The 26966-nt window shown below is 55.2% G+C and overlaps 2 protein-coding genes and 1 long non-coding RNA gene across 4 annotated transcripts in view; 2 read left to right on the top strand and 1 right to left on the bottom strand.

Moving 5' to 3' along the window:
- The window catches only part of SRRM3 (serine/arginine repetitive matrix 3), a 58081-nt gene extending 41371 nt beyond the window's left edge, over nucleotides 1-16710 (top strand). The window contains exons 10-16 of one of the 2 annotated variants that reach the window (XM_066274501.1): nucleotides 287-388; nucleotides 727-907; nucleotides 11305-11678; nucleotides 12978-13202; nucleotides 13297-13434; nucleotides 13855-13934; nucleotides 15189-15386. In XM_066274501.1, coding sequence (XP_066130598.1) covers nucleotides 287-388; nucleotides 727-907; nucleotides 11305-11678; nucleotides 12978-13202; nucleotides 13297-13434; nucleotides 13855-13934; nucleotides 15189-15253 — 1165 coding nt within the window. In that variant the 3' untranslated portion in view covers nucleotides 15254-15386. Of the gene's footprint in view, nucleotides 1-286; nucleotides 389-726; nucleotides 908-11304; nucleotides 11679-12977; nucleotides 13203-13296; nucleotides 13435-13854; nucleotides 13935-15188 lie in introns of both variants that reach the window. The other variant, XM_066274500.1, reaches the window with a different exon arrangement.
- Nucleotides 16711-17305: 595 nt separating this feature from the next.
- On the bottom strand, nucleotides 17306-23486 carry LOC136334385 (uncharacterized). The gene is made up of 3 exons (XR_010731149.1): nucleotides 23350-23486; nucleotides 19351-19406; nucleotides 17306-17438 (listed from the first exon to the last, which is right to left on the bottom strand). It is a non-coding gene; the product is annotated as an uncharacterized lncRNA (long non-coding RNA).
- A 99-nt stretch (nucleotides 23487-23585) lies between these two features.
- HSPB1 (heat shock protein family B (small) member 1) lies at nucleotides 23586-24977 on the top strand. Its single transcript, XM_066274499.1, has 3 exons — nucleotides 23586-24016; nucleotides 24514-24577; nucleotides 24668-24977. Exons 1-3 carry the CDS (start codon nucleotides 23647-23649, stop codon nucleotides 24855-24857), a joined length of 624 nt encoding a protein of 207 aa, XP_066130596.1. The 5' UTR covers nucleotides 23586-23646; the 3' UTR covers nucleotides 24858-24977.
- Nucleotides 24978-26966: the final 1989 nt, after the last annotated feature.

Below are 26966 nucleotides of genomic sequence, written 5' to 3'. Positions count from 1 at the left end.
CTGCACCTCTCCAAAGTCACAAAAGCAACACCTGAGGGATGAATGAGATAATGGGGGGCTGGTGCCATCTAGAGAAAAGAGTACCTTTGCCTAATTCCAACAAATGACCCACAGGTACTACTAGCTTGGCTTTGTAACATTGTGAGCAGTCTTTGTGTTATTTTTTAGGAGACTGGGGTGTGGGTAGGAGGGATATTGGTCAACAGTGGCTTCCATCAGGCTTTCACAGGGATCCTCCATGGGGATAGTCAAGCAGAACCTAGGTACAGGCTGATTTCTCTCCCAGGCCACACGAGTCCCCAGGCCGGAGATCCCATCACCACAGCAGTGGAAGTTCCCATAGCACCTCACTCTCCTCCCAAGACAGTGATTCCAGATCACCCAGCAGGTAGGTTCTAGGCCACTGCGAGCGCTCAAGATGTGGTTGAGCTCTATTGTGGGGAGCAGACTTGCATATTAAACATCCCCAAGTGCTGGGAGCCAGGCTGATAGAACAGCAATTAATCAGTGGGTAGTTTACCAGGTCAATGTCAGCTGCAATCTGGAACTGGGCTGGACGCCCCAGACCTTGAATGGAAATCAAGGCAGTGTGACAGGGGCCTTGCTCTCTAAACAGAAAGGTTCCCAGCCTAGTGCAAGAGCGGGTAAGGGGCTGTCCTTCCCGCACGGCAGGGGTCTCTTGTAGAGGGGCATCTCACGCCGGCTCCCTCCATGTGCTTCCCCCAGGCTAAGCCCCAAGCACCGAGACGATGGTCGAAAGACAGGCAGCCAGCGGTCCAGCGGGAGCCGATCTCCTCCTTCCTTGTCGGGCGGCAGCGACTGGGGGTCGCCCCAGCAGAACGGAGGCAGCAGGCAGCGGAGCGGAGTCCACGGGGGCCGCGCCGGATCGGCGCACAGCCCGCCCGATGTACGTACGCCTGGCTTTGCAGAAGGTTCCCGCGCCGCGCGGGCTGCGCCGTGCTGGGGCGAGGCGAGTCTCTGCCAGGGGCCAGTGAGTGTGTAACGGGCGAGGGGGCTGCACGCCTCCCTCGGGCCCGCAGCTTCCCCCCTCCCATGCGCCCTCCCTGGAACCAGAGCGGCCAGGATTACTTGGTTGTTACGCCGCCTGGCCCTAGTGTCCCGGGTGGGGTTGGGGTTGGGGTGCCTGCAGGCCACCCTTGAGCTTGGCAAACTGAAGGCCAGAGAGGGTTGACCACGGGGACACTCAGCCACTTGAGTAAGGAGCTGAAGAAGAAACAGGGTCTCTTGCCTTTCTCCCCCAGGCATATTGAGTTGGGAGGGGACATGACCATTGGAACAGGACTCAGGAGACAGGACTCCCCTGGACATCACTTGGGCCCTGAGCCTCCCTCTCCTCACCAAGCTCTTTCCCCTATCTCAGAGTGCTTTCTGTCCCTCAGCCCTCTCACCAGCCCCTCCCCTCTCTCAGGTTCCTCCTCTCCTCTGTTCCCTTGCCACGGTAGAGCAGCCTTTCTCAGGTCCTGCTCCAGGGACAGTCTTTCCTTTCCAAGGCACTGTCCTTGCTTGGACAGGTGTCTCAAACCTGGGAGTTCCCCCCATCCTTCCTAAGGCACATCCCAGTGTACCCATTGCTTTTGGGGATACCGCACCAACACTACCCCCCAAACTGTCCCCATCCATCTTCCAGGAGGGGCATAGATTGCTTGAGACCCACAGGCAGATGGGGTGATTGTAGGAGCTCCCAGCTGGATGGTCTGAACTAGGGTGGGAGTTATCCCATTTCCCAGCGGAGGCTCATTAGCCCCCTGTTGTCTGTTGATCTTAGAGTACAGTGTAGAGGACCCGCCAGGGAGAAGGGGACGCAGCACTGGCAAGGGCACTGACTGGGTACAGGGGACTTAGGATGGGCAGTTTGCAGGTTTCCCCCCTAGACCCGTGGATTGCCCAGACGCTCGGCAGGAGAGGGGAGCTGCCCCTCCCCAGGCCTCAGGTCTCAGCAGCAAACATGTACATGTTGGTCAGTCTCATTTTGATTTTTGGCTGTTTTCCTTTCACACCCTTTTTTTCCTCAAATACTCTTAGTTCCCGGCCTCAGCAAGGAAAGGAAAACCAAAGGCACCTGACAAAAGGCTCTTGGTCTCAAGGTTAATTTTCGTTTAAGGACATTGCCTATCTGGAAACTGCCCCATCTAGACAGGGTGCCAGGCTCCTGAGCTCTGAGGTGCCTGCCGGGTCAGGCCATGTGGGGAGAATCATTCCAATGTCCCTGGATCTGTCCTGGGTGTGGGAGAGGGAATGCAGAAGTAGCTGAGGGCAGCCAGGACAGAGACAGGTCCTGAGACTTGATGACCAACTGGGCACCCACCCACCTCCATGGGCACAGGGCCTTAACAACATAGTGCCCCAAACACTTTCTCAGGGAAGTTCCACATTCTCATGTGCCTCCCCTCCTAGAGGTACAGAAAAGCATATTCCTTCCAGTTAGGGTGGGTAAGAGGCTCCTTCCCACTTACGGTTCCCTCCTCAGCCTCCCAGCCTTGGACTCCTGAGAAGTAGCCCCCACAAGAGTCCTGGGCACATACAGACAAAATAGCCACTGCGACTAGGTAGACCCCAGGAACAAGCAGTCAAGGAAAGTGGCCTAGCCTCTGGCATGGGGAAGAAGCCTCGGCAGCACCCCAATCTTGTCTCCCTCCCAAAATGGGACCCCATTTTTACATTTCCCTGGGAGTTTTCTAGGAGACGAAACTTTATTAATCCTTTCACAAAACATGGTCCCCAAATCCTCTCCTTACCCTCCGGGCTCTGGGAGATTAGGGACTGCTGAACATCCCCTGCCTCTTACCTGCACCCAGAACCCCTCCTTGCCCATAAACCCTCTCCTAAAAGTGAAATGAGGCTAATTCTCTTTCGCCTCCAGGGAGGTGAGAGGGGGTCATAGACTTTGCCATTAACCAAAAATGTTTTTTGGAAAAAGCACTGGGGGTGGTATTCTTGGATTCTACCTTTTAAAAAAAGAGAGAGAGACAAATGGAAAAAGAAAAGCTCACCATTTTTAACCCCACCTATGTTTTTGTTTTTGTTTTTTTTTTAGCCTCCCATTTGAAACGTGGTAATATTGTGATTCCATTTTTCGTTTAGTGGCAAGGGAAGAGGGTGGGAAAGTTTATGTAACTTTTCCTGTTATTTTGTTTTTGTTTGTATTTTCTTTTCCTTTTTCCTTTATAACGTACAGAAATGCAAACTATCTCTGAGTTTTTTCTATCTTCTCTGTTATCCTAGAATTTTGCTTTTGTGCGTTACTGTGGGAGCCTCTCCTAATGCAGAAATGGTTTTTGAGTCTCAAGTGAACATTAATCGTATACATATGTCTATATACTTATTTTTTCCTTTGTAATCAGAATTTAAAAGGGAAGATAACTCTTAAAGAATGTTTCCCATGCCAACAGCTGCCAAATCTGCAGAAGCAACCATCCCTCCTCCCTACCCTGGAGTATAGCCCTCAGCTTTCAAATTTAAAAAAGTGAGAAGATGTGCTTCTGGGTCCCTGTCTATAAAAAACCTTGGAGAGAAGCTGGCAACCCAGGGAAGGAGAGACTTGTCCCAGCCACCCAGGGACCTTCCTAGACCAGTGAACTTCCTGTGTTTCCTCAGCTCTGTACAGTATAAGGTGGCTGGGCATGACAGGGACAGGCTGGCACCTTTTGTGCCAGGACTCAGATCCTAAGCAGGCCCTAGAAGAGGGAGCTGAAGACACCTGAGAGAGTTTAGTTCAGGTGAGGGATTCAAAGCCAGACACTCCCATGCAAGAGGAAAAAAAGCTATCCTGGTCTTGAGACTAGGCCAGTGAGATTCTGGCCCCCTCTATCTCTTTGTTATCCCATCCCAGGACAGGGCTGAACCCCAAGGGGATTTCTGGGTTCTGCTGCTTACTGCTGTCTGCAACTCACAGGGATCAAATGACCAGCTCAATCACACAGCATTTTAGAGGTATATCAGAAAGGAGACACTCTAACGCCAAGGCCCCCAGCCACGGCCAAGATGTAGAGCCAGTCAGTCAATGGGAAGCACACACTCCAAGAGTCCTGAGCAGGAGGAGGAGCATTTGGGAGGTGGATGCTGGGGGTCTCCGTTCATGCTTTGCCCCTGGGGACCCTCCAGATGTTGACGGCAGACTCTTGGCCCTCTCAATTCCCCAGCACTGAGGCCTGCCCACATGAAGACCCCGGTATAATTGAGCCTGGCGTTACACAAGCCCAACTCTACATGACCACAGCTTTAGCAACTCACGGATCCCTAGGCCCTTACAGTTTACACATGGGTGGAGACAGAAATAGTGAGGCACAGCCTTGCTGGATAGCTCAGTTGGTTAGAGGATCATCCCACAGCACAGAGGTTGCCAATTTGATCCCGTTCGGGCACCCACAGGAACAGATCGATGTTCCTGTTTCTTTCTCTCTCTCTCATTCTCTCTCTCCCTTCTTCTCTCACTAAAATCAATAAATAAAAATTTTAAAAATAAAATATTTTTTAAAACTAGTGAGGCACAGAGAGGAAAGGGAGTTGCTCAAGGTCATATGATATGGGATAGAAGAGTAAGTTGCTGAGCCCAAAGCCCAGCATATTGTCCAGATATGGTGTGCAAGGTTTGCAGCCTTAGAAGTAGGGTCCCCTGCCTTGGCTCCTCCTGTCCCTAGCATTAGAAGTGTCAACGGAGCCTCACCATTTGCTGAGAGTGCCAGAGATGGTTTGTGAGCAAGGCCTCAGCCTCTGGCTCAAATGTCATCACAAAGTGGGCCGCTTAGGGTGACCCCAAGAAGAGGTGCCCATGGCACTCCCTGACCTGCCTTTTCCCAGGCCTCTCTCCTCCACAGCCCCAGGAAAGAGCAGTGACCATGGTTAGAGCAGGGCAGTCTGAATAGGAAAGGACATCTTGGCATTTCCTCCAGGATGAAGCCTAAAAGCAGGAGGGATGAATTTTGCTAACATGGTACTGAAGTCAGGGGTAAAAGGAGTGAGGTTGACTGGAGGCAGGACCAATCATCTAAATTGCATCTGTGGTTGCCTTCCCTTTTAAATGCACAGTTCCCCTTCACCCCATCTGTCCACTCTGATTGGCCTTGTTTAAACAGCTTCTCTTTCTTCTTTCTGGCTGAGTCCACCTTTCTGTCTATTTCCTTCTGCCTTTGTTTCTGTCTTTCTCTTTCTCTCTGTGTCCCTCTGTCTCTTTCTCTCCATCTCTTCCCTGAAATGGGCCTATGTCCTCAGGCTGCCAGCCCCTCCTTTGCCCACCCTGTGGTTCTGCTTCCATCAGCTGCTTCCTGCATGCCCTCTGGAGGTTTTCTGTTGTTTAAAAAGTTAAGAAAAGCTTGGCTAATGGAACCTGTGTGGGGGGAGTGGGGGAGCAAATAGAAATGGCTGGGCAGGAACCCTGCCATTCCAGGGGCTAGACCAAAAGCCACACTTGGCTGCCCATATGCCAACTCAGAGGGGGAGCACAGCTTAGAGTCACTGTCTTTCCCCGTTCTGCATTCCCAATGCGGAGACCTTCTTTTCTTTTTTATTATTGCATTCCTGTCCCTGACCACTGAGAAGGTAGGTATCCCCGCTCAGCTGTGCGCTCGCTCGCTCCCATCTCCAGATAAGCCCTGCCACTCTGCTTGGTTTGAATGTGGTTTTCTTTCTCTCTCTTTCTCTCAGTCTTGCTCTGGTTGGTTTTCTCCCCTTCCCTTTTCTTTATTTTAGTGACTACTCATTTGTAACTTGCATTTCCTCCAAATGAGCTACAAAGCTGGTTTGTTGTTTGGTTTTCTTGACTTTTCTCCCCAACAACGTTTCTGGTTCATTCTTTCCTCCTTTTCACCTTCCCTGCTCCTTCTTCTCCCTTTCCACACCACCCTGCCCTCTCCTCCCAACCTCCCTCCATGCCCTCTCTGCTCATTTTGTTGTCTGAATGCATTTCTGTGTGGTTTAGCATTCCAAGTTTGTGTTCCCTTCCTGAACTCTATGCTGTGGTTGAGCCAATTTGATTTCTGTTGTCTGGAGTAACTGCTAAGCCACTCACCCCTCACCCTGCCAGCCCCTGGGGTCCACTTGGACAGTAACCTTTTGTTTGGTAGAGGGGCCTGTGCTGGGCCTTTTGGCCTCCATATCCTGGAGGAAGTTCTGGCTGAGGTCAGGCCTGGGGAAAGAGCCCTATCCTACTCTTTGGGGCCTTCTGGGCTCTTGTGGGTCCTGCCCTGGCTGCAGGTGGAGCTTTAGGGTGGGCACTGCAGGACATTGGGGCAGCAGCTAACATCAAGGCTGAAACCCACAGCTACATCTTTGGGGCATGATAGTGTCTGAACTTTGAGTGGGGGGTGAGCTGGCAAGGAGTAGGTACTGGACTTAGAAGGCCTGCTTGGAAAAGTCTCTGTGGGGCAATCTGGGGGATGGAAGGAACTCTCAGCTAACCCTTCCCTTCCTGAACCACTGCCCAATCCAGACAGGGGTTCCCTCCTTCCCCCAGCATCTTTCCATCTTCCCAATGTGAGTTTAATATGCAGAATGATCCAGGAGGGATAATCAGTAGAAGCCATGGACCCTCAAGTTTAGGGAAGAACCAGGCTAGGTTCTGGGAGTTTTGACTTCCAGCCCAGTGCTCATCCAGCTACACTGAGGGCACATGTCACAGGTAGGTCCTCAAGGACCCCAGCACCCCATCCCTGCCCTTTAAACTCTTTTCTGTCCCACCTAGGTGCAGCTACAGAAGTTTGACATCCCAATCCTTGTGAGGCCTCACTGGCCTCCATCCTCAGCTTTGAAAAGAGAAGGCCTCATCTCCCTCCATATTGACCCCAGGGGCAGGTCCTCAGGAGCTCACCCACTCAGAACATTATTCAACCCTGGGTGGTTCTAGGAGGGCAGACAAGGATAATTGTTCCTGGCGGGAGAAAGCACTGCTGACTGATGGAGGAGTGGAGGCCCCATCACCAAGGAGTACTGATGTCACCAGGCGCCCAGAGACAGGACCCTCAGATGCTGAGTTGGAGGGGATAGTTGTTCAGATGCCCACTTATTCTTGTCTTTAAGAATACCGGGGCTAGGCAAGCACACTACTCCTTGCTACTCTCTTCCCAATATCTTTTCACCTCAAGAATTTCTTATATAAGCAAAAAGAAAAGATGTTGGATAAGAAGCCAATGATCACCTAATATCATTGTACTTTTTTTCCTCCAAATTAACTGAATCAAATGGTTGTTTTGGCATCATATAAATTTAACCTGAGGTAAAGTTTCATTAAAACAATTAAGAAACTTGGGGGGAGAAAGATGTTGGGGAGCAGGTGGTACCAAGGAGCAGAGGGGCTCCTGGGAGCAGGGCTCAGAGGCAGGTGAGGTCTCACTCTTTCTCTCTCTCTCTCTCTCTCTCTCACACACACACACACACACACACACACAGCAAGCATTTGCTGAGCACTCCTCCATGCCAGCCCTGTCTGAGTACCCATGCCAGGGGAGAGGCAGGCAGACTTAGGTTCGCAGCCCCACCTGTCAGGCTGGAGGACAGATGAAAAGTTCACTCAGAACAATGAGAGGGGGAAAGCTGAAGCATGGATGGGAAGCTCTGCTCATCAGAGTAGCCCCAGCTCAAGCACATCCTGGCACAGTCCATACTGAAGGAAGGAATAATGGTCTGTGTGATCATAGAGGAGCGCACCGACTCAGGGTGAGGCTCAGGAGAGACTTCTTGGAGGTGGTGGCCTTGGAATGACTGTAAAGGAGAGATAAGCATTAGCCAGGCTATGAGTCAGATGGGGGAGAGGATAGAGGGGAGAATAGTTCCAGGTAAGGGAGACAGGACTCACATAGAACAGGCTTCCAGAGATATTTGGTGATCCCTGGCCACCACAGTCCTGTCTGGCAATGAGATCCCATGGTGTCTGTGCTTGTATCTTTCTCAATTCCTGGGAATAAGGAGACCCAGCTAAGCTGAGGATGAGGCTCACCCTCTGGCAAGACCATGGCAACCCTTTCATGAGGGCTTCTGGAAGGATAGTAGATAAAGGTGAGACTGGCCTAGGAACCTTTCCCAAAGGAAGGCACTATATGCCACTCTACCTAGCAACATCTTTCTCCCATCCTCCCTCATCCTGGCACTTGGAGGATATGCCATGCGGACCTAGGCCTCCCTGCACTGCTCTGACCCTGTTTGTCTCTGAGGGAACAGTGAGTCAGTTGTAATCTATAAAGAACCTCTCAAGCCCTGAACAGGCCCACCCTGCTCAGAAAGTCCCCAGTTATGCCCATTTTACCAGTGGGAAAACTGAGGCCCCAGAGTTAAGTCACTTCCTTAAGGTCTCACAGCAAACTTACATGAGGGTTGCTTCCAGTGTGTTCACTTTGCCAACTACTATTATCTTGGGCTATGGCAGCCAGCTGGCTTGAAGGAGGTGAGAGGGAAATAGGAAGGAGTTTGGACTCCACGACGTGCTAGGCAGGAAGGGTCCAGATCAGCACTAAGGGGTCTGGCTCAGGGACTTGTGCCTCAATGGTTGGAGGCAGCAACATGATGGGCATGGGCATTCACCCAACCCAGATCCTTTTTCTTCCTAAAACTCTTAGACCAACAGTGGGAAGTAGGGAGGGCCTGCAATAACTGTGGGAAGAAACATCGTGGCTCTCGGTCTTCTTCCCTCTCTGCTGGCTTCTTCCCTCTCTGCTGGCTTCTTCCCTGCAGTTAGAAGTAGTGGCTCAGACCCAGGGTCTGGGTTGGAGCAGAATTCACATCTAGGTTCTAATTCCCAAGTGTAGTATTCTGCCTGCTGGCCTTGCTGTGCCTCCTCACCACCATTACCATCAAAGTAACAAGCAAAGGCTTCATAAAGGTGGGGTCTAGCGTCTCCATGGATATAGGTTACTATGCATTGGCTGCCAGGGGACCCACTCCCCTACCTAGTATCTGTTCACTTTATACTCTTTGACAATTAAAGGGATAGAAAAGAAACTGGAAATTTGCTAAACCTGGAGACCTCTTTCTCATTTGCCTTCTCTGGAAGGAAAAGGATGCTGGATGACAGAAACTAGCACTGGGAGCTTGGGAGCTATACTGGCAGGTATAGAGGGCGTACGTGTTGGGGAGTCGAGGGTCTCTGGTAATATCGGTTGAGAATGGAAATGCCATTTGAGGGGCCATGGCTGAACAACCCAGCCTCCATCTCTCCTAGCCTAGGGTAAGGGTGCTCAGAGGGGTAGCTTGGTATCTGGTAATATCCATTCTGCCCACCTATGCCTACCTTTTCCTCAAAGAGTACACCAGGCTCTTCCAAGAGGAGGTCATCGTGGTCTATCCAGCTTTGGCCAGCTGCTTTGGCCTTCTATGGCTGGTGTTCATTGGCTGCTTCAACCACCAGCCACAAGCTGGCTATGCCTCTCCACCAATGGGGCTGACTTCTTGGCTCTACCTTCATGACCAGGCTGGATCCAGGCTTGTACAGAGAGGCCTTGGCACCGCTCTGCCCCCTGTAGGAAGCACCAGGGCCATGCCAACCACACTTCTTCCAGCCCTTGGCAGCAAGGTGCCCTGAGGGTTGACAGCTAGTTTTGTTCTCTCATCCCAAGAGCCTGTCAAAAGAACTTAGCCTAGACCCTGCCCCTGGACCTATAACTCCCTGGTTTGACCTTGGCTCTTGTAAGGGCATTTCTTCCTGCCTCAGCATATAGCATTGAGGCCTTACTAGGTGCCAGATTCTGTGATAAAAACTTGAATTGGACACCAAACTGGCCCTGAAGGTACTCAAAGTCAAGTTGGTGCTGGTGTTTGGGAGTGGGGTGGGAGTGATGGACAGACATATAAACAGACAAGTGTAATCAACTGTTACCACATAGAAGCCCAAGGACAGGAGAGTCAGTTCTGTGGAGGGAAGGGGATGAAAAGGGTGGTCAGGGGCGTGTGCAGAGAATCTTGGAATATTTGCTCTAAAAGGAACATCAGGAAGCAAAGCCCAACATTCTCATTTTGTGGATGGGGAACCTGAGGCCCAGGATGGGAAAGTGACTTGGCAGGGGTCACTAAGTGAGGTAGTAGCAGGCTCTGGGACTCTGGTTCCCAGCCAGGGCCTTTTAGAAGGTACCAGATGCCCTTTCTGGTTTTCTGTATCCAGATCCTTGTGTCCTATCTAACTCCACTTTTGGAAAAACATAGGATATCTCTATCCAGCAGTCATGGTCACCCAAGTGGTGCCTGCCCAGGCCCAAGGAGCCAGGCGCTGCCAGCCCTTCCTCCAGAGGCGGTGTGGCCTCCTCTAGGCCTAGAATGGGGTGGTTGAGTTTTTCTCTCTCTCTCTCTATCTCTCTTGCATTTTTGTGAATCTAATGATGAACTTACGCTACCACACTTTTCCCTTCTCTTACACATCTTACCTACTAAAGGAGGAAGTGCCACTTTATTGGTAAGTGGACGTTAACCAAGAGGGACTTAAAAATCAGAACTTAAAAAAAAGAAAAGAAAAAAAAAAAGAAAAGAGAGAAACAGAAAGACAGTCGGGTGCTACTGACAGCTCCACAGGTCTCTGCAGGGCCGGAAAACAAAGAAAAATGTTAACAGAAAAATGTCAGTTCCCCAGGAGTTCAGACATTGTTTTTGATTTTGGTATCTAATGACATTTGTGGATTTTATTTTTTTATTTATTTTTCTTCCCTTCCTTCGGTTTAGTTTTGAGTTCAGTTGTCCTGCCCCGCCCCCACCCCATCTGTGTGCCGTGTGCCCCTCCACCCCCTCACTCACCCCCACGCGCTGGGGGACCTGGCCTGCTGGGCTGGCCCTGGCAGGGCTTCCCAGTGCCCGCCCTCTCTCTTCTCTCTGCCGGGGTCGTCCGTCCCATGGAGGGGGGCAGTGCCGGCCCCCGTGCCCGTCCTGGAGCCCCCTCCCTGTCAGCCCCCTGCGCCCCACCGCTCCGTCCCTCTTGTGTTTTGCATGCTGAGAACCTTGCATGAGCTGCACTGTTGAGGCCAGAAGGTGGACACTCAGGAGAGGCAGAGGCAGGGCAGGCGCGGGGAACCGTGTGTGCGATGACCCGGGACTGGCGGCCCTCGGCCTGGGCCCGGTGAAAGCCCCCTCTCCTTCTCTCCCCCCACCCGACCCACCCGCTCTCTCACCCTCCGTCTCTCGCTCCTTCTCTCGGTCTGTCCTCTCTCTGTGTTTCTTGAACTTATCCGTGTCTCCTCTGTCTCCTCTGTCTCTGCTTCTCTCTTCTGGGCTCTCCACCTCCTCTCCTCTGTCGCCGTCTCCGTCGCTCTGTCCCCTCTCCCCGTCTCCCTCTCCCCCCCACCCCTCCCGTGCCCTCTCTGCCTCTCTCCCCGTCAGAAGCCCAGCTCGTCCTCGCCCAGAGCCTGCGACCAGGCCGAGGCCGGCGCAGCCACGCCGCCCGCGCGGGGGAAGGAGAGCGCGAGCCCGCGCTCGGCGCCGTCGTCGCAGGGCAGAGGAGACCGCGCGGCGGGCGCGCAGGCCCGGAGGCGGAGGCGGCGGCGCCGGCGGCGGCGGCGGCGGCGGCGCTCGCGGTCCCCGGCGTCCGCTCCCCGCCGCAGAGGCCGCCGGCGCGCCCGGCCCGCACCGCCCCGGGGCTCGTCGCGCTCACTCAGCAGGGCCCGGTCCAGCAGCAACTCCGGCGGCGGCGGCGGGGCCCCCGGGCCCGGGCCCGAGCCTGGCTCCGAGCGAGGCCACGGCGGGCACGGTAAACGGTGAGCGGACGCGGCCCCAGGGAGCGGGGCTCTCCCCCCACTCCCGCATTCAGTACCCCCCACACCGCTCACTCTCCTTCCCTGCTCCCCGAGCTCGCCCCCGCCTGGTCCCGATCCTGCGGCCCAAGGAACCCTCACTTCCTCCCGCTGACACACTGCCCTCCCTCCTCCCCACCACGGAGCGCCCTCCTCCCTCACTGGCACTCCCCTCTTCACGACCATTGTCCCTCGACGCCACCAAACACCCTTTTCCTCACTGACTTCTCTCCCGCCCCCCCTTCCCTCCTCAGGAAACCTTCCCGCTTCCTGGAACCTTCCGCCTGCAACTCACACTCAACCTCCTCCCGCTCACTAACCTATCCCGCGGCTAGACTCCTCCCGCACAAACCCCTCTCCCTGCCGTGTCCCTCCCTCTGCACGGAGCCCACTTCCTCCCTCGCTGAGAACCCCGCACTCTGCCCGCCACGGAGCCCACTGTCCCCCTCGCTGAGAACCCCGCACTCTGCCCTCCACGGAGCCCACTGTCCCCCTCGCTGAGAACCCCGCACTCTGCCCTCCACGGAGCCCACTTCCTCCCTCGCTGAGAACCCCGCACTCTGCCCTCCACGGAGCCCACTGTCCCCCTCGCTGAGAACCCCGCACTCTGCCCTCCACGGAGCCCACTGTCCCCCTCGCTGAGAACCCCGCACTCTGCCCTCCACGGAGCCCACTGTCCCCCTCGCTGAGAACCCCGCACTCTGCCCGCCACGGAGCTCCCTGTCCCCCCCGCTGAGAACCCCGCACTCTGCCCTCCACGGAGCCCACTGTCCCCCCCGCTGAGAACTCGCACTCTGCCCTCCACGGAGCTCCCTGTCCCCCCCGCTGAGAACCCCGCACTCTGCCCTCCACGGAGCCCACTGTCCCCCCCGCTGAGAACCCCGCACTCTGCCCTCCACGGAGCCCACTGTCCCCCTCGCTGAGAACCCCGCACTCTGCCCTCCACGGAGCCCACTGTCCCCCCCGCTGAGAACCCCGCACTCTGCCCTCCACGGAGCCCACTTCCTCCCTCGCTGAGAACCCCGCACTCTGCCCTCCACGGAGCCCACTTCCTCCCTCGCTGAGAACCCCGCACTCTGCCCTCCACGGAGCCCACTTCCTCCCTCGCTGAGAACCCCGCACTCTGCCCTCCACGGAGCCCACTGTCCCCCTCGCTGAGCCTCCTCCCTGTCACGGGCCCCTCTGCCTCCCCACCCAACCTTCCCCTCTCCGGAACCCACTTTCTCCCTAGCTGAGCCCTCTGTCGCCGTGCCCTTCCTCCAGGGCCAAGGAGAGGCCCCCGCGCGCCCGGCCGGCCAGCACCTCCCCGTCTCCGGGCGCGCACGGCCGGCACGGCGGCCAGGAGGGGAAGAGCTCATCTGGCAGCCCGGGCCCCCACCCGCGCTCGTGGAGCTCCAGCCGCTCGCCCTCCAAATCCCGCTCGCGCTCGGCGGAGAGGAGGGCTCGCAGCCCCAGCCGATCGCCGTCGCTCAAGAAAGCACTGGGCCGGTAAGTGGGGCGAAGAGGTGCGGGGGCCCGGGGAGAGGGCGGGTCCGCGGCGCCCTCGTGCGGCCGCGGCGCTCACTTGGGCCCGGCCCGGCAGGGACAAGGACGGCGAGGGCCGCGCCAGGCACGCCGAGGCTGAAGCCGCCCGCGCCCGGCGCCGCTCGCGCAGCTATTCGCCCATCCGCAAGCGGCGCAGGGACTCGCCCAGCTTCATGGAGCCGCGGCGCATCACCAGGTACGGAGGGGCCGGGGAACCCGTCAGGGACCTAGGGTGTGAAGGCCCCAGGGACCTACTGGGGGGAACCGACTGAACCTAGTGCAGGGGGGGGGAGGAGGCTGGAGGAGAAGGAGGGGGCTCAGCAAAGGAGAGAGGGCTCGCCGAGGAGAGACAAAACTCGTGGTGCTGGAGAGGGGTGTGACTCAGAGGTGGAGGTTCACTGAGAGGAGGAAGTGCTCAAGAAGGGAATGGACCTGGCGCGAGCCAGAAGGCCCATGGAGGGGAGGGAGAATCTGTACTTGGGTCTGGGTGGAAAGCAGCAAACCTGAAATTGAGTTCTGGAAGATTCCAGCCATCCCTCCTGGAGGTCTTCCTCCCTCCTTCCCTCCCCACATTCATCTCCTGGCAATGATGTCTCCTTTTCTCCTTCATCTCAAGGTCCAGCCTGCTGAGTGGCCTGTGGCCAGCCTGGGGGCCGAGTGGACCCCCTCTCCACAGGCTGCAGGGGAGATGCCCATGTGAGCTGATCTGGCTCTGTTCAGCTGTCTGCCTGCCTCTCCTTTTCTCACTAACCTCACTGCTCACCTTCCAGTCCCCTGGGGAATTCGGAGGAGGGGGCACCAGCAGCCTGCTCTGTGGGGCAGTTGTGAGAGGAACCCATCCCTCCCATTTTCCCCACACATGGCTGTGCCAAGATCAGAGCTTCTCTGCCAGGACTGGAGAGTTGGGCCTGGGTTTCCATATGAGCCAATGGTCTGTGTTTGCAAAAATCACCCGCAAGTCCTGGACCCCTGACATGGGGTGGAGGACCACAGGCAAAAGTCTGAGCCTAGCTCTGCCACAGCCTTACTGGGCAGCCTTGGGATAGCGGTGGGCCCTTCTGGTCCCTGTTCTCATGTCCAAACAGTAAGCAGGCCTCCCTGAGCATCTTTTCAGCTCTCCCATGGCCTGATTCTCTAACTGGCCCTTTCTACTCCTTGATGATCACATTGCCTCCTCCCTTCAACCCAGACCATCAGGTTTGACCCCAGACAGGTGACACATTCCACCCAGTTGAGGGGGTCCTAAGATGGCAGACCCCCACACTGCTTACCTGATATCCACCTCAGCCCTTCTCCCAGGCTGCCTCCTCCTCCGCCCACTAACTTACACCTGTTTTCTTCCTCAGAATTAACCCCACGCGGTGGGGCATTGTTGCCCCCTTAACCACTCTCTTTTCTTTTCTCTGGGTCACAGTCTCCTGGCTTCAAACTAACTCCAGGGATGGTGGGAGGTAGCTGAGTGAGGAGAGGGGACCATTGGGCCTGGGCCAGGCTGTGGGCATGGGCAGCAGTGGCCAGGGGTCTCTACCATGTTCCCTTCACATGACCTGAAAACCCCAAATCCTCCAGGAGCAGAGCTCAGCCATATCCACAGACCTTTCCCTGCACAGAAGCCACTGCTTAGCTCAGCTATGAATTGTTTATATTTAAAACTTATTCAAATATCTATTGAGCAATGACTCAGGTCAAACTGAGATTCGGCCCCCTTTCCCTGCAGACAAGTGAGGAAAAACAAAATGATCAACATGAAATTGGCAAGTGACCACTGTCTATCCAGGCCTATTGGGGCAAGAGGGTGGGGGGAGAACTCCAAGGCCAGGGCTCCGGGGAATCTGAAGCAGGGAAGCCCTGACCACTGCTGCGGAGGGGCTCGGGGGCCCAAGGGAAGGCCCACGACGGGCAGAGCTCCGGGCTCTAGATGGCCTGTAATCGGCTTTTCCTTCCTGGCAGTGCCCGAAAGCGGCCCATACCCTACTATCGGCCCAGCCCCTCCTCCTCCTCCTCCAGCTGCCTGAGCAGTGACTACTCAAGCCGGAGCCCCAGCCACAGCCCCAGCCCGGGCCACAGTCACGGAAGTTACAGCAGCCACAGTCGTGGGACCCGAAGCCGCACGCGCAGCCCCTCCCGGACCCCAAGTCCCAGCTACCACAGCCGGAGCAGCTCAGAAAGTGGAGGCTTCTGAGCCCATACAAACCCAGCTTGGTGCCCCCTGGTGCAGAGAGAGACGAGGGGTCAGGCCCCAGGACCCATGGGGGGGGGGCCTACAACCTATTGCTATCAAGAGGTCCAAGGGCCAGGGAAGACCTTGAGGGTGGGTGCCCTGCAGAAAAGGAGGAGCTGGGTTCTGCTGCTTCTAGAAGGTCCCTACCCCCACCTTCTGCCCACCTACCATGTCCAGGGAACAAAGAGCCTTTCTGAACACAGGGATCATCCTGCCCCCTTCCTGCTTGATGCTAGCTCACTAGGATGGGGACCTCAGCTCAGTGGACCCAGAGATACCTCTGAAGATGTCAATCCTGGGATCCTCCCCTACCCACTCCACAGGGCCCTTAGCTCCTCTCTTTCACTAGGCAGGCAGGGAGGTAGGTCAGCAAGTGCGATCTAAGTTAGATGAAGAAGGGCCTAACCCTTGGTGTGCCACCATCCAGGCTGGGGAGCTGCTTCCTTCTGAGCTGGCTGCAGGGGAGCCCTGGCCAAGGGCTGGAGGCTGGCCCCACAGCCTCCCCAACTCCTCCAGGCCCAGAAGTGCCAGCACGGGCCAGGGAGCTCACTCTTGGTCCCACTTCTACTCTTCAAGCCGGTCTCTTTCCTCCAGCCCTCACTCCATGCCCTAGGCCAAGGCCATAGCAGCTAGGCCTTCTGCATGACAAGAGATGAGACATACAGACCATAACTGAATCTGACCCTAAGATGAAAAGGGGTTCAGGTCAGGAGGTGAAGAGAGAAGGGGTGAATGGAGGAAAAGCCTTTGAGAAGAGGGGAGAAGAAAAGCAACCCAATCACTGAGCAGGCCCTGGTGTTCCCATGTGTCCCTTGTCTGGGACATGGGCCAGATGGCAGCACAGGGTCACAGGCATAGGATAATGGGGGCTTCAGAGTCCACTCAAGGGAGCACTTCCTCCTCAGGGTTTCATGGGGAGGAGGTCAACCAAGGCTTCCCAGTGAAGGGTGCTATAGCCCTTGGAAGAAAGGGTAGGATCTAGACAGGGCCTTGGCCTAGGGAATTGAGAGGAAGCAGTGTCCCCAGCCCTCTTCTGCTGCTCCCAGCCCCCTCCTCCCGGGGCCCTCAGGGATCTCACAAAGTCTTCCTTGGCCCAATAGGGCAGATGCCCTGGGCTCCAGTGGGGGGAGGGGTCTGGGATCTGGTCTGGGTTCCCCCTCTCTCTATTTCCCACTCCCTTTTTTTTCCGCGGTGCGGATAAAACTTGGGACTCAAATAAAACACTCAGTGCCCAAAGGGCAGGTTGTGAGACCAAGCCTCTGGATTTGGGTACCTGGAGATTGTGGGGAGGGCACGGGGTCCTGGGGTCCTTCCCAGTGAGAAATGAGAGGGGCTCGGACTCCTCAGGACCCAGAGAGAACTGGCCCAAAGGAACCAAAGCCTAGCACATCCACCCTCCTGCCTTTTTTAAAAAATTATTTTTATTTTTTATTTATTCATTTTAGAGAGGGAGGGGAGAAAGAGAGAGAAAGGAGGGGGGGGGGAAGAGCAAGAAGCAGCAACTCCCATATGTGCCTTGACCAGGCAAGCCCAGGGTTTTGAATCAGTGACCTCAGCATTCCAGGTCGATGCTTGATCCACTGCGCCACCACAGGTCAGGCCCCACCCCCCTGTCTTGATACATAAGTCTGCAGAGCCTGCAGCTTAGTGGGGAGGAAAACAGGGACCCAAGAAGATCATCCTCCCCAGACCTCCCAGCTTTAGTAGTGGGTAGGCATGGGAAAGAGGGAGGAGGCACTGGGCCAACACAACACAGGACATTTTCTATATGTGGAATGTTCCAGAATGGGCTAGAACACAGTTTGGAGCATCATGAGGCTGTGGATCCAGGCTCCCACTCTTCCCAGTGGTGTGAGAGGCAGCACTGAGAGGTAACTGAAAGGAAATACTATCTTAAAAGTGCCAAGTGCCAGGACTGGCATAGAGCGAGCATTCGATAGCACTGGGTGTCCGGTCCTGGCTGGGCACTAGGATGTGGCCTGGAAAGGGAGAGTTTAGAATAGTGGGTTGTTTTTTTTCTAGTAGTTACATTGTATTTCTTTTATGTAGATTTAAACAAACATACAAATCCCCCCCCTCTTCCTTTTCTTTCCCCTCCCATCCCTCTTTCTCCTCCTTCTCTTCCTTCTTCTTTTCTCTTAGAGTGGTGGATTTTGACCAGGGTTTTAATTAGTTGCTCTTTGGGAACCTCATAAAGGTTGGGAACCCACTTCCCAGAAGATGTGCACATGCCCACAATTTGGCATGCAATTTTGAATCTCACACATAACTAAGCCTTTAGGGCCCCCTGATCCACCTCTGCTGAGGAAGCATCTGACGTGTTCATAGTTCCGACCTGTGTGAGCCATGATACAGATGTCCTTGGTCTGCTCTGATCCTCAGAGTGGAGGTGTGGGGGGTGCTCCTGAAGCTTATGGCTGTGTCAGCACCTGACCTCTCCCGTTCCTTTTCCCTCCTACTAGAAGAGGCACCTGAGGGGGTCTTTAGCCAGGGGCTGTTTCTGATCTGAGGAAACTGTTCAAAGAAGCACCTGTGACCAAGTCCACCAGCTCATAGGGCTTGGAAGGCTTCTGAATGGCTCCACCTGAAATAGCCATCCTTTCCTCCTGCCAGCCCTCCAACCTCCTATCCCACCATTGCCTTTTCCTCCAGTACACTCCAATTAAGTTGACCCTCCTCTTGACCCCCCAAGAATTTCCCTTCACCTCCACAGATTCAGAAGAGGCTCAGCTCAGCTGCCTCCTATTCTGAAGAGTCTCTGGTCCCTGGCTGTGGCGGCTACCCCTGCCTCTGAAGAGGGGAGTTCCCCCAGTGCTAGGTCTGTTCCTGCCTTTGGGGCCGTAAGCTCTTGTTCCAGTTGTTTGTTGGCAAGTCTCTCTCCCCCTTAATCTGAGTTTCTGGATCCCAGCCCATGCTTTACTGGTCTCTGCCACCCCCAAACAGGCACCCTTGAAATGTTTGTCAAATGAGTAAATGAGTGAACAAGGGAGCCAGGGAGTGAGCTGTTCCAGAAACTCTGGGGGAGGGGAGGGGCCCAAAGTCAAGCTGTGATGGCTCCCAGAAGACACTAGAGGGCGCCAGAGAGAAGAAAAACTTCCCGTTGGTATCTGCCAGGAGGGGCACAAACCAGGCCTGGACTGAGAGGACAGAATCCCTGGGGAGGGTCCAAGTCTGTCTGGAATCCTGAAGCTCTTGTCCTCAGCGCCCTCACTGGCTATTTGAGGAAGCCCATTCCCTGGGGAAATCAAGGAGGGGACCAAGGTATCAAGCCCCTGTACCTCCCACGGACTGAGGGGACAGCCTCTGCTCTGTACGTTAGGAAAACGGAAAAATACTGCTGGGAAGGCAGGCAGGAAAACAGGAAACTCCAATTCTGCATTGGTAAGGGAGGGGCGGCTTCCCAAGATGTAAGCCTTTGGGCTGCAGTAGCTTCTCTCCTGGTCTCTCTCTCCACAGATGGGGGCTGCAGGGACCCCAACCCCCGGCCATTTTTCCCCTCCCAACACACACAGCACCCAGGCAGTTGGACAGGGCTTTTCTGTACTGTTTTCCTTAATTTGTTTCCTACAGCCCCAGACCCAGGGTAGCAAGTCACAGATGCACATGCCTAGTTTGGATGTCCCAACTGGCAGTCCCCCCACCATTCCCTACCTCTCTGAGATGCTCTTAGAAGCCTCCTGGCATCTCACCAGCTTCTCTCAGCTGGGGATGTATTCAACAAACTGGCCCTAGCACTAGTGACCTTCCCTTCCTTCTCCAGGGCCCCCTCTGCCTGAGAAAGGCTCTTGGACCTGAATATAAGGGTCCTCCTGCCACAGGGCCTCCCACCTCCATGGCCACCACAGGGTGCCACATCTCCACATCCTCCCTTCACCCTCTCCTTCTACTCACCAGACACACACTCCCTCTGGCAGCATTACAATGGCAGAGTGGACAGTGTAGGTGACCTGAGGGAAGGGGGGAAGTGGAGGAGAAACTGTTGATTCACTGTGCTGGAAGGAGTCTTAGAGAACATCCAGTCCAATGGTCTCATTGTACAGATGAAGAAAATGAGTCATGGGAGCTGGCCGCTGGCCAAGGTCACAGGCTCAGAGACATGCAGGTTCCCAGACTCCCAAGCTAGATAGATGCTTTAAAGCTGCTGGACAGGGGGGTGGTAGGGGCCAGAGGATGGGTCCCCTCCCACCTGGCGCCTCCTTAGCACCCCTTCAGTGGTGACGGAGATGAGGAGACCCAAGGCCAGCCAGAACCCAGAGGACTAGTGGGTGGGCAGGCTGGATATGATTTTTTTTTTAAATCGACTCCTAGAGAGTATCTAGATGCTTCCAGAAAGATCTGGTGCCCCCACACCCCAATGTGCTTTAAGTACTGCTGCCTGCATTTTCAGTTCCCAGCAGGCTCAGTGACAGGTGAAATCTATCAGCTGTCAGGCCCCTCCAGGGATCTCTGTCAGCTGCCTGCAGACTCTCGAACTTTCTCTGAGGTTGGATCAGGGTAGGGGGAACTGACTCAGCTACAGTTGGCAAAGGCCAGCAAAGGGTGTGGCTAGTGTGGCCAAGGCCTCAGGCACAGTGACAATCTGGGAGGCTGGTCCTGGGGCTGCTACGGAGTACCCCGGACTTTGGGGCCAAGGATGAGGGGAGAAGCCTCTCCAATTAAGTAATCCCAGACCCTGCAGTCTCACCTCCCTCCCCCACCATGGCTTCTGGGAAATCCTCGGGGTGGAGTTAGTTGTCCTCTTAACCCCAGAAAACCCACGCTTGGCAGCTCGGTGACTGGAATGCAAGAGCAGATGATTGTCAAAGATCGGGCAGGTGGGCAAGTGGGGGCTGACATTCAGCCCTTGCTCCTCTTGCCAAGCCTTGTGCCTGGGTTTAGGGTGCAACCTTCTGGAGAAAGGGCATCTGGTCAGGGCTGGAGGGACCCCAGAGAGTCTGGCCCAACCCTCCCTGTCCTGACAGGCAACCGTTAGCTGTACACAGCACCCTTTGCCCAGAACCCCACGGCCCACAGCCCTCCCTGGACTGCCTGGGAAGTCTCTCCCCTGCAAAATAAAAGATCAGGAGGCCTGAGTTCCAATCCCTCACACCCGCTTCCAGCTTTGTGACCTTGGGCAGTTCTGACCCTTAGCTTCCTCATCTCAATAATGGGACTCTGATAAGATACTTGGACACACTATAAAGCACATACAATCAGGTAATTCTCATTAGTCTAAGTCACAATATCCAAAATTAAAGGCCCTCTTTCCTTAATAATGATTAACCCTTACTGAGCAACAGGCACTTCACATGCATTCTTGCATTTGAGAGTCACCACAATCCTGCACGATGGGAGCATTATAAGCCATATTTTGCAGATGGGGACATGTAGGGTAGAGACGTCACCAGGCCAGTGAAGAGCAGCACCCAGATTCAAGCCCAACCTTGTCTGACTCCCAAATCCAGTTTCTCCCACAAATCACACCCTCTTACCACAACCCAGAGCCACCCATGTCCCCTCCCTTGTGACTGGCAGGGTGACCCAGGAGAAGGGTCACCTCAGCCACAGGAGAAGGGCAACGAGCAGGTGGGTCTTAGAAAGAGAGGAGGTAGGGAAACTCCAAGGTAGGACCCCTCAAAAACTGGCCCACTAAAAATGAGTGTGAGTTCTCCATCCTGCCTCCCCCACGTGCCATGGGCAGAGTGCTGGGGTTGTTGCATCTCAGGTTGCACAACCTATCCTGGCCGGGGCAGCTGGGATGGCCTCGTTCAGGCAAGATGAAGGGAGCTATAAAGGGAGCTTCTGTCTGTTGTACAAAGTGCAGGCAGCCAGGCATGCAGTCCCCACCCAGAGCATGGCTGGGCCTGGCAGGACCACAGTTGAAAGCATCCATGACTACACCTGACAGCTACCGCTAGGGTGGGGCATCTGGGCTCCAGTCCGGACCAGGTGGGCAGGTAGGGGCGGAGAAGGCCCCTCCCTGGCTCCTGACCTCATCCTGACTTTATAGAGCTGGGGGTGGGAGTGTGGGGGAGTGAAAGCCTGGGGCTTCTCGAAGCTGAGACCCTTGGACGGCAACCAGTAGCTTCCAAATGAGACCCACTGGGCTCACGACATGGTCCAGAAAGGGAGGTGAGGCAGAGGGCAGGGGTCCTGTCTGCCTCTCACCCTTGGCTCAAGAAAGCCCCAGGTTCTCAGAGGCCTTTCCAGAGGTGACCTCAGGTTTGTGTGGCCCAGCCCCAGCTCTTTCCTGATGGGGAACAGGTGGGTAAGAAACAAAGACATCCAGGAGCTCCCTCTCTTGAAGAGGAATTTAAGGCTCAGAGGGGACTTGCTGTTACCCTTAGCTCATTGAGGTAAGGGCCTGGCTTCCAGCCCCTCAGGTGTCCTGGACAGAGCAAGGTCCCCTATAAAACTGACAAAGGACAGCCTCAGCCACAGGAGAAGGGCAACGAGCAGGTGGGTCTTAGTAAGAGAGGAGGTAGGGAAACTCCAAGGTAGGAGCCCCTGAGGATAAGAGCCTGAGCACTAGAGGCAAGAGGCTTAGTCTGCTGGTGTCTTATAGGAGATGGTGGACCACTCACTCTCAACCTCATCTAAAAAGGAGGGATAAATAGAATGTAAGTTGGGAGAAGGAAGGTTGGACCAAGGAAGGGTCAGTCCTATGAAGGCACTAAAGAGGAAATGTTAATGATCACTCAGAGCTCTGATCACCCAACAATCAAGCTTGGCTGTACCAGGGGTCACACTTGGAACCCTGCCGAGCTTTCACTCCACCAGATGTCGGCCACCACTGGAGCCACGCAGCTTGAGACAGATGCTTGCCTCTTCACTTGCGGACACGGCCCGGTGACAGGGACTTCATGCTGAACACTGTTGCTCAGCTTGCATAAGCTCCCCCTCTGTGTGTAAGCTGACTGTGACTCTGTTGGCTTATTGGGGAGGTCTCCCCTAACAAACCTGGTGTTGTGAGAAGATACAAACATATGTGACTCCTTTTGAGCAAGGGATGCTCCCTTGCTCAGCACACAGATATAATGTAAAGATCGACAGTAACCTTTCTCCTGACCCCCTTTCAGCACTGGATCTGGGGTTTCTCATCTGGGCTAGCCTCACTGCTGGGGGCTAAGGGAAAATGGCCAGACCCATACATGCCACTGCCTCTTCAACAGGGGTAGGTGTACACACTCCTTTTCCTCCTCCCTCTCAATTCTAGGTAGATAATAATAATTATTACCATGTACTAGGCCCTGGGCTAAAGTCTGTGCTTGCATTAAGTCACTGAATCCTCATACCTACCCAATGATGTAAGCATAATTATCATCATCATCATCATCTCCATTTTCCAAATGGGAAAACTGAGGCACACATAGCCCAATTTGTACAAGTTCTTCCCATTAGTGGCAGAACCAGGACATGAACTCTAGTAGTCTGGCTCTAAAAACCACACCAGACTGCTTCTTAAGACATTACGGTATATCACAGATACCCTGTGGTTTAAATCCTGGCTCTGACACTTCCTAGCCTAGTTGTGTGGCCTAGGACAAGTGGCTCAACCTCTCTCAGCTTTGTCCACTGGACGAAAGGATGGGACTGTGCACTGGCAGCGGCCCAGTCCGTTAGCACCCAGGCTTGTGAGCAGAGGCGGATTAAGGTCGGTTGAGGACCCAGGCGCAAAAAAAAAAAAAAAATATTGGGCCCCTTAAAAAAAAAAAAAAGGGCAGGTAAAAAAAAAGTACATGTTAACTATAATTTTAAATAAATAAAAAAATTATAAACTATTGTTAAAATTGCACATATGAAACCAAACTCGGTGTCATTAGAAAAAATTGTAAAGTTGGGGTTTTGTGGGGGCCCTTCAGAAGTCGGGGCTCAAGGCGCGCCCCCGGCACGTCCCGTCGTTAAACCCACCTCTGCTTGTGAGTGTCCGGCAGTGGGCGCTGCATCAGCATCAGCGCTCCAGTCATTTGCTTTTTGAACAAGAGAAGTTTCCAGATGTGCACAGAGCCTTCTTCGCCTCGCCCCGCCCTCGCCCCGCCTGGGTATGCAGCGGGGAGGGGCTGCCCGCAACCAGTCATTGCCTTTAATAGAGACCTGAAGCACCTCCTGCTAAAAATACCCGCTGAAACCCTTTAAAAGGGCTGCAGGCTCCACCGCCGGACAATTCTCCGGAGCTAGCTCCAATCGAAGGCGAACTACGAAGCCAGCATGACCGAGCGCCGCGTGCCCTTCTCGCTCCTGCGGAGCCCTAGCTGGGACCCTTTCCGTGACTGGTACTCGAACCACAGCCGCCTCTTCGAGCAGACCTTCGGGATGCCGCGGCTGCCCGAGGAATGGTCGCAGTTCTTCGGCCACACCGGCTGGCCGGGCTACGTGCGCCCCCTGGTCACGCCCGCCGTGGAGGGCCCCCAGGCGGCAGTCGCGCCCGCCTACAGCCGTGCGCTCAGCCGACAACTCAGCAGCGGCGTCTCGGAGATCCGGCAGACCGCTGACCGCTGGCGCGTGTCTTTGGATGTCAACCACTTCGCCCCCGAGGAACTGACGGTCAAGACCAAGGACGGCGTGGTGGAGATCACTGGTGAGCTCGCCCCCCACCCCGATCCACCGTCCCCACCTCCACTCCCCAACCCGGCCCTGCGGGGATGAAGCTGGCCGAGCAGGGAGCCTGGACAGTGAAAAATTAGCCCATGCGGCCCTGCCCCTGGCTTGTGCCCCCTTCTCCAGAATTGGGGGTGCGGGTAGCTCCTAAGGGATCTTTTTGTCCTGAAACCCATTCTGTTAAGGGAAAAACGCAGCCTTCCAGCGGAGATCCCCCCCTTCCCCCTCCAGCCCCACCCCAAAATGACCAGTTCCTCCGGCGCCATCTCTCTCCCTGCGCCGGTCCGTGGAGGTGTGAGCGGGGCGTGTACCTCAGGCAAACCAAACTTTCCAGAAGTTTAAGACGGCCTAGGGGGTCCCAAATCCCTCCACGCATTTGGGTCAGCCATGAATCCAGGCCACCAAGTGGGGCATGTTTGGACGGAAGTTGGCCTGAGAGGCGGCCCCTTCCTCACCCTCTGACCTTCCGCTCCCCAGGCAAGCACGAAGAGAGACAGGATGAGCACGGCTACATTTCCCGGTGCTTCACTCGAAAATACACGTGAGTCTTGGTACCAGATGGTGGGTGGTCGGAGGGGGTTGCAGTGACTCACCTGTGTGTGACTCTTGTCCTCCCTCTCTGCATTTCCAGGCTTCCTCCTGGTGTGGACCCCACCCTGGTATCCTCCTCCCTGTCCCCTGAGGGCACGCTCACCGTGGAGGCCCCACTGCCCAAACCAGCCAACCAGTCAGCAGAGATCACCATCCCTGTCACCTTCGAGGCTCGTGCCCAGATTGGGGGCTCAGAAGCTGGGAAATCTGAACAGCCTGCAGCCAAATAAAGGCTTAGCCCTGCTTGGAACCCCCCATTAGCAATCACTGACCATCCCCACCTGTCAGCCTTTTGCTCTTTTGATACGTTTATGTTCTCTTTTTCTCAAATAAAGTTCAAAGCAACTGTCTGCCTCTGCCTCAGACCCTGGTGTGTGAAGAGGAGTTGATGCCATTTGCTGGCTCACATGTTCTTCATATTTGCTGAGTGCCTGCTGTGTGCCAGGCTCCATGCTGGGCCCAGTGGGTACAATGGTGTCCCATCACAGAGCACAGCCCTGCTCTTCATCCCCACATCCATTAAGAGAGAAGTAATGATTGTAATCAGCGCTTGGGAGCCAGGTGACCCAGGAGAGGTTCCTGGCTCAGGCTTGGGAACTCATGGACACCTAGGCTGGGGTCAGGGTGGAAGGTGATAACAGGGTCAGGGGAGAGGAGCTTCCTGGGAGCTGAGTCCGTTCCTGACTTCATTATGACTTTATTCTCCTCCTAGACAGGGCCAGGGCCATGTGGAATATGGGAAGTGTGGCGACTCCAGGTGAATTTATGAAGGGAGGTGGGCCTAGTCAGAGGACCCATTCCCCCGCCCCCTATACCTCTGCATACAGGATGAAGCTTGGGTTCTCCAGAAAGGTCTCTTCCAGAGAATGAGGCCTAGGTTTTGGTGGGAGGGAGGCAAAGACCCTGACAGGGAGGGGTAGTATCTAAGAGAGCCTTCCTTGACTGGGCTCAGCAGTAAAAGTCACACCTACTTGACCCTCTCCCTGTCTGCCCTTGCCCAGCCCACCACCCTCTTACCTGGCCCAAGGAGGGTTCAGAGGGACCTGGAAGAGAGAGAATGCAGATGGGGGCTTTGGAGCCCAGTGTCAAGTCCTCAAGAGCTTGAGAGGCCCCACACTGTCCACAAACATGGTGTCTGAGGCTGTGGTAAAATACTCCTGCATTGTTTCCTAAGCCCACAGCTCTCCCAGGATGCTTGAGAGGAGCAGCAACACACACACACCACCCCTCCCCAACACAGCCCAGCTTCCTAACGTTCCCTCTCTGGGGCAGGCTCCCTGTTGGGATACCACAATATGGAGCGGGCATAAAGCCAAAGCATGCCTCCGCCCTCCACACCTGGAGGAAAGCCAACAGGGAAGTAAACACATAGATCAAGGATTGCGCTGGCCCAGCTGGCAGCACAAGTCTGAGCCTGAAGGCCAGGGCACTGCCCAGTCTACACACCCTTCCACCTTCCCTTCATTTCCTGAGCTCCAATCTCCTCAATCTGCCACCCTCCTTCCAGACACACACATCCCACGTCTCAGGTGTCTTCTGGACACCTCAATGCTCCCAGGGCCACAACCCAGAGTCAGCCTGTCCAGTTCTCATCCCTGCTCTGATCACCAGCTCCCTTGTGGTAGGCAATGGGATGGCTGCAGCCTCCCGCCTTGTCAGAGAGCTGTAGCAAAGCTGCTCTGCCAGTGCCCTTGAAGCGTGGGAAAGCTGATGCCAAGCCTTCGACAAGGTAATCCTCATGTCAGCCCTAGGAAGAGGCGTGGTTAGTCCTGTTTAACTGGGTACAGCTAGCTTCAAAGAGGTGAAGCAGCTTACCCTTGTCAACAAGAGCTAGTTCTGGAGGGGCGGAGAATATGCATGTGGCCACAGGCAGGGGAGGCGGGTTAGCTCAGACAGGAAGGCTGAGGAGGAGAGATTCCACAGCTTTAAGTGCTGCAAATGAGGCTTGGTGGGACCTCAGGAGGACAGTTGAACCTGGGGACCACAGCTGCTCAAGGGAGCCATGCTGCAATTGGCCTGGAGAAAGCTTCTAAGGGTCTCGGGCCCAGAGTCCAAAGCCATGGTCTGGGGCGGGCGGGGGTGCTAGAGGAGTAGGGTCCAAGGGCAGCAGGTTTGAAGTCCCCAGGGTTCAGGCCATCATGTGGCACACAGCAGGGGCATGGGACAGGTGGAAGGAATTCACTCCCTACAAAGGAAACAGGCTCGTTTTCATGGGAAACATGTAGATGCCCTGTGGCCTGCTTGGACCACACAAGAGGCAGAGGCAGAGGAGGGTCTGAGGTAGGCTGCCCGGCCCTATGCTCAGAGCTCAGCTTGAAGATGTGCAATCCGAGGCAGCA

This window comes from Saccopteryx bilineata, chromosome 4 (assembly GCF_036850765.1).
Source record: "Saccopteryx bilineata isolate mSacBil1 chromosome 4, mSacBil1_pri_phased_curated, whole genome shotgun sequence".
Taxonomy (NCBI): domain Eukaryota; kingdom Metazoa; phylum Chordata; class Mammalia; order Chiroptera; family Emballonuridae; genus Saccopteryx; species Saccopteryx bilineata.
The sequence above is the reverse complement of the archived record's forward strand: the minus strand, read 5'-3'. Positions and strand labels throughout refer to the sequence as shown.

Excerpts from the sequence above, each read along its gene's own strand:
- HSPB1 (XM_066274499.1), top strand. The coding sequence starts at position 23,647 with ATGACCGAGCGCCGCGTGCCCTTCTCGCTCCTGCGGAGCCCTAGCTGG. Across the intron at positions 24,017-24,513 it reads CGGCGTGGTGGAGATCACTG|GCAAGCACGAAGAGAGACAG; the intron begins GTGAGCTCGCCC and ends TCCGCTCCCCAG. Across the intron at positions 24,578-24,667 it reads TGCTTCACTCGAAAATACAC|GCTTCCTCCTGGTGTGGACC; the intron begins GTGAGTCTTGGT and ends CTGCATTTCCAG.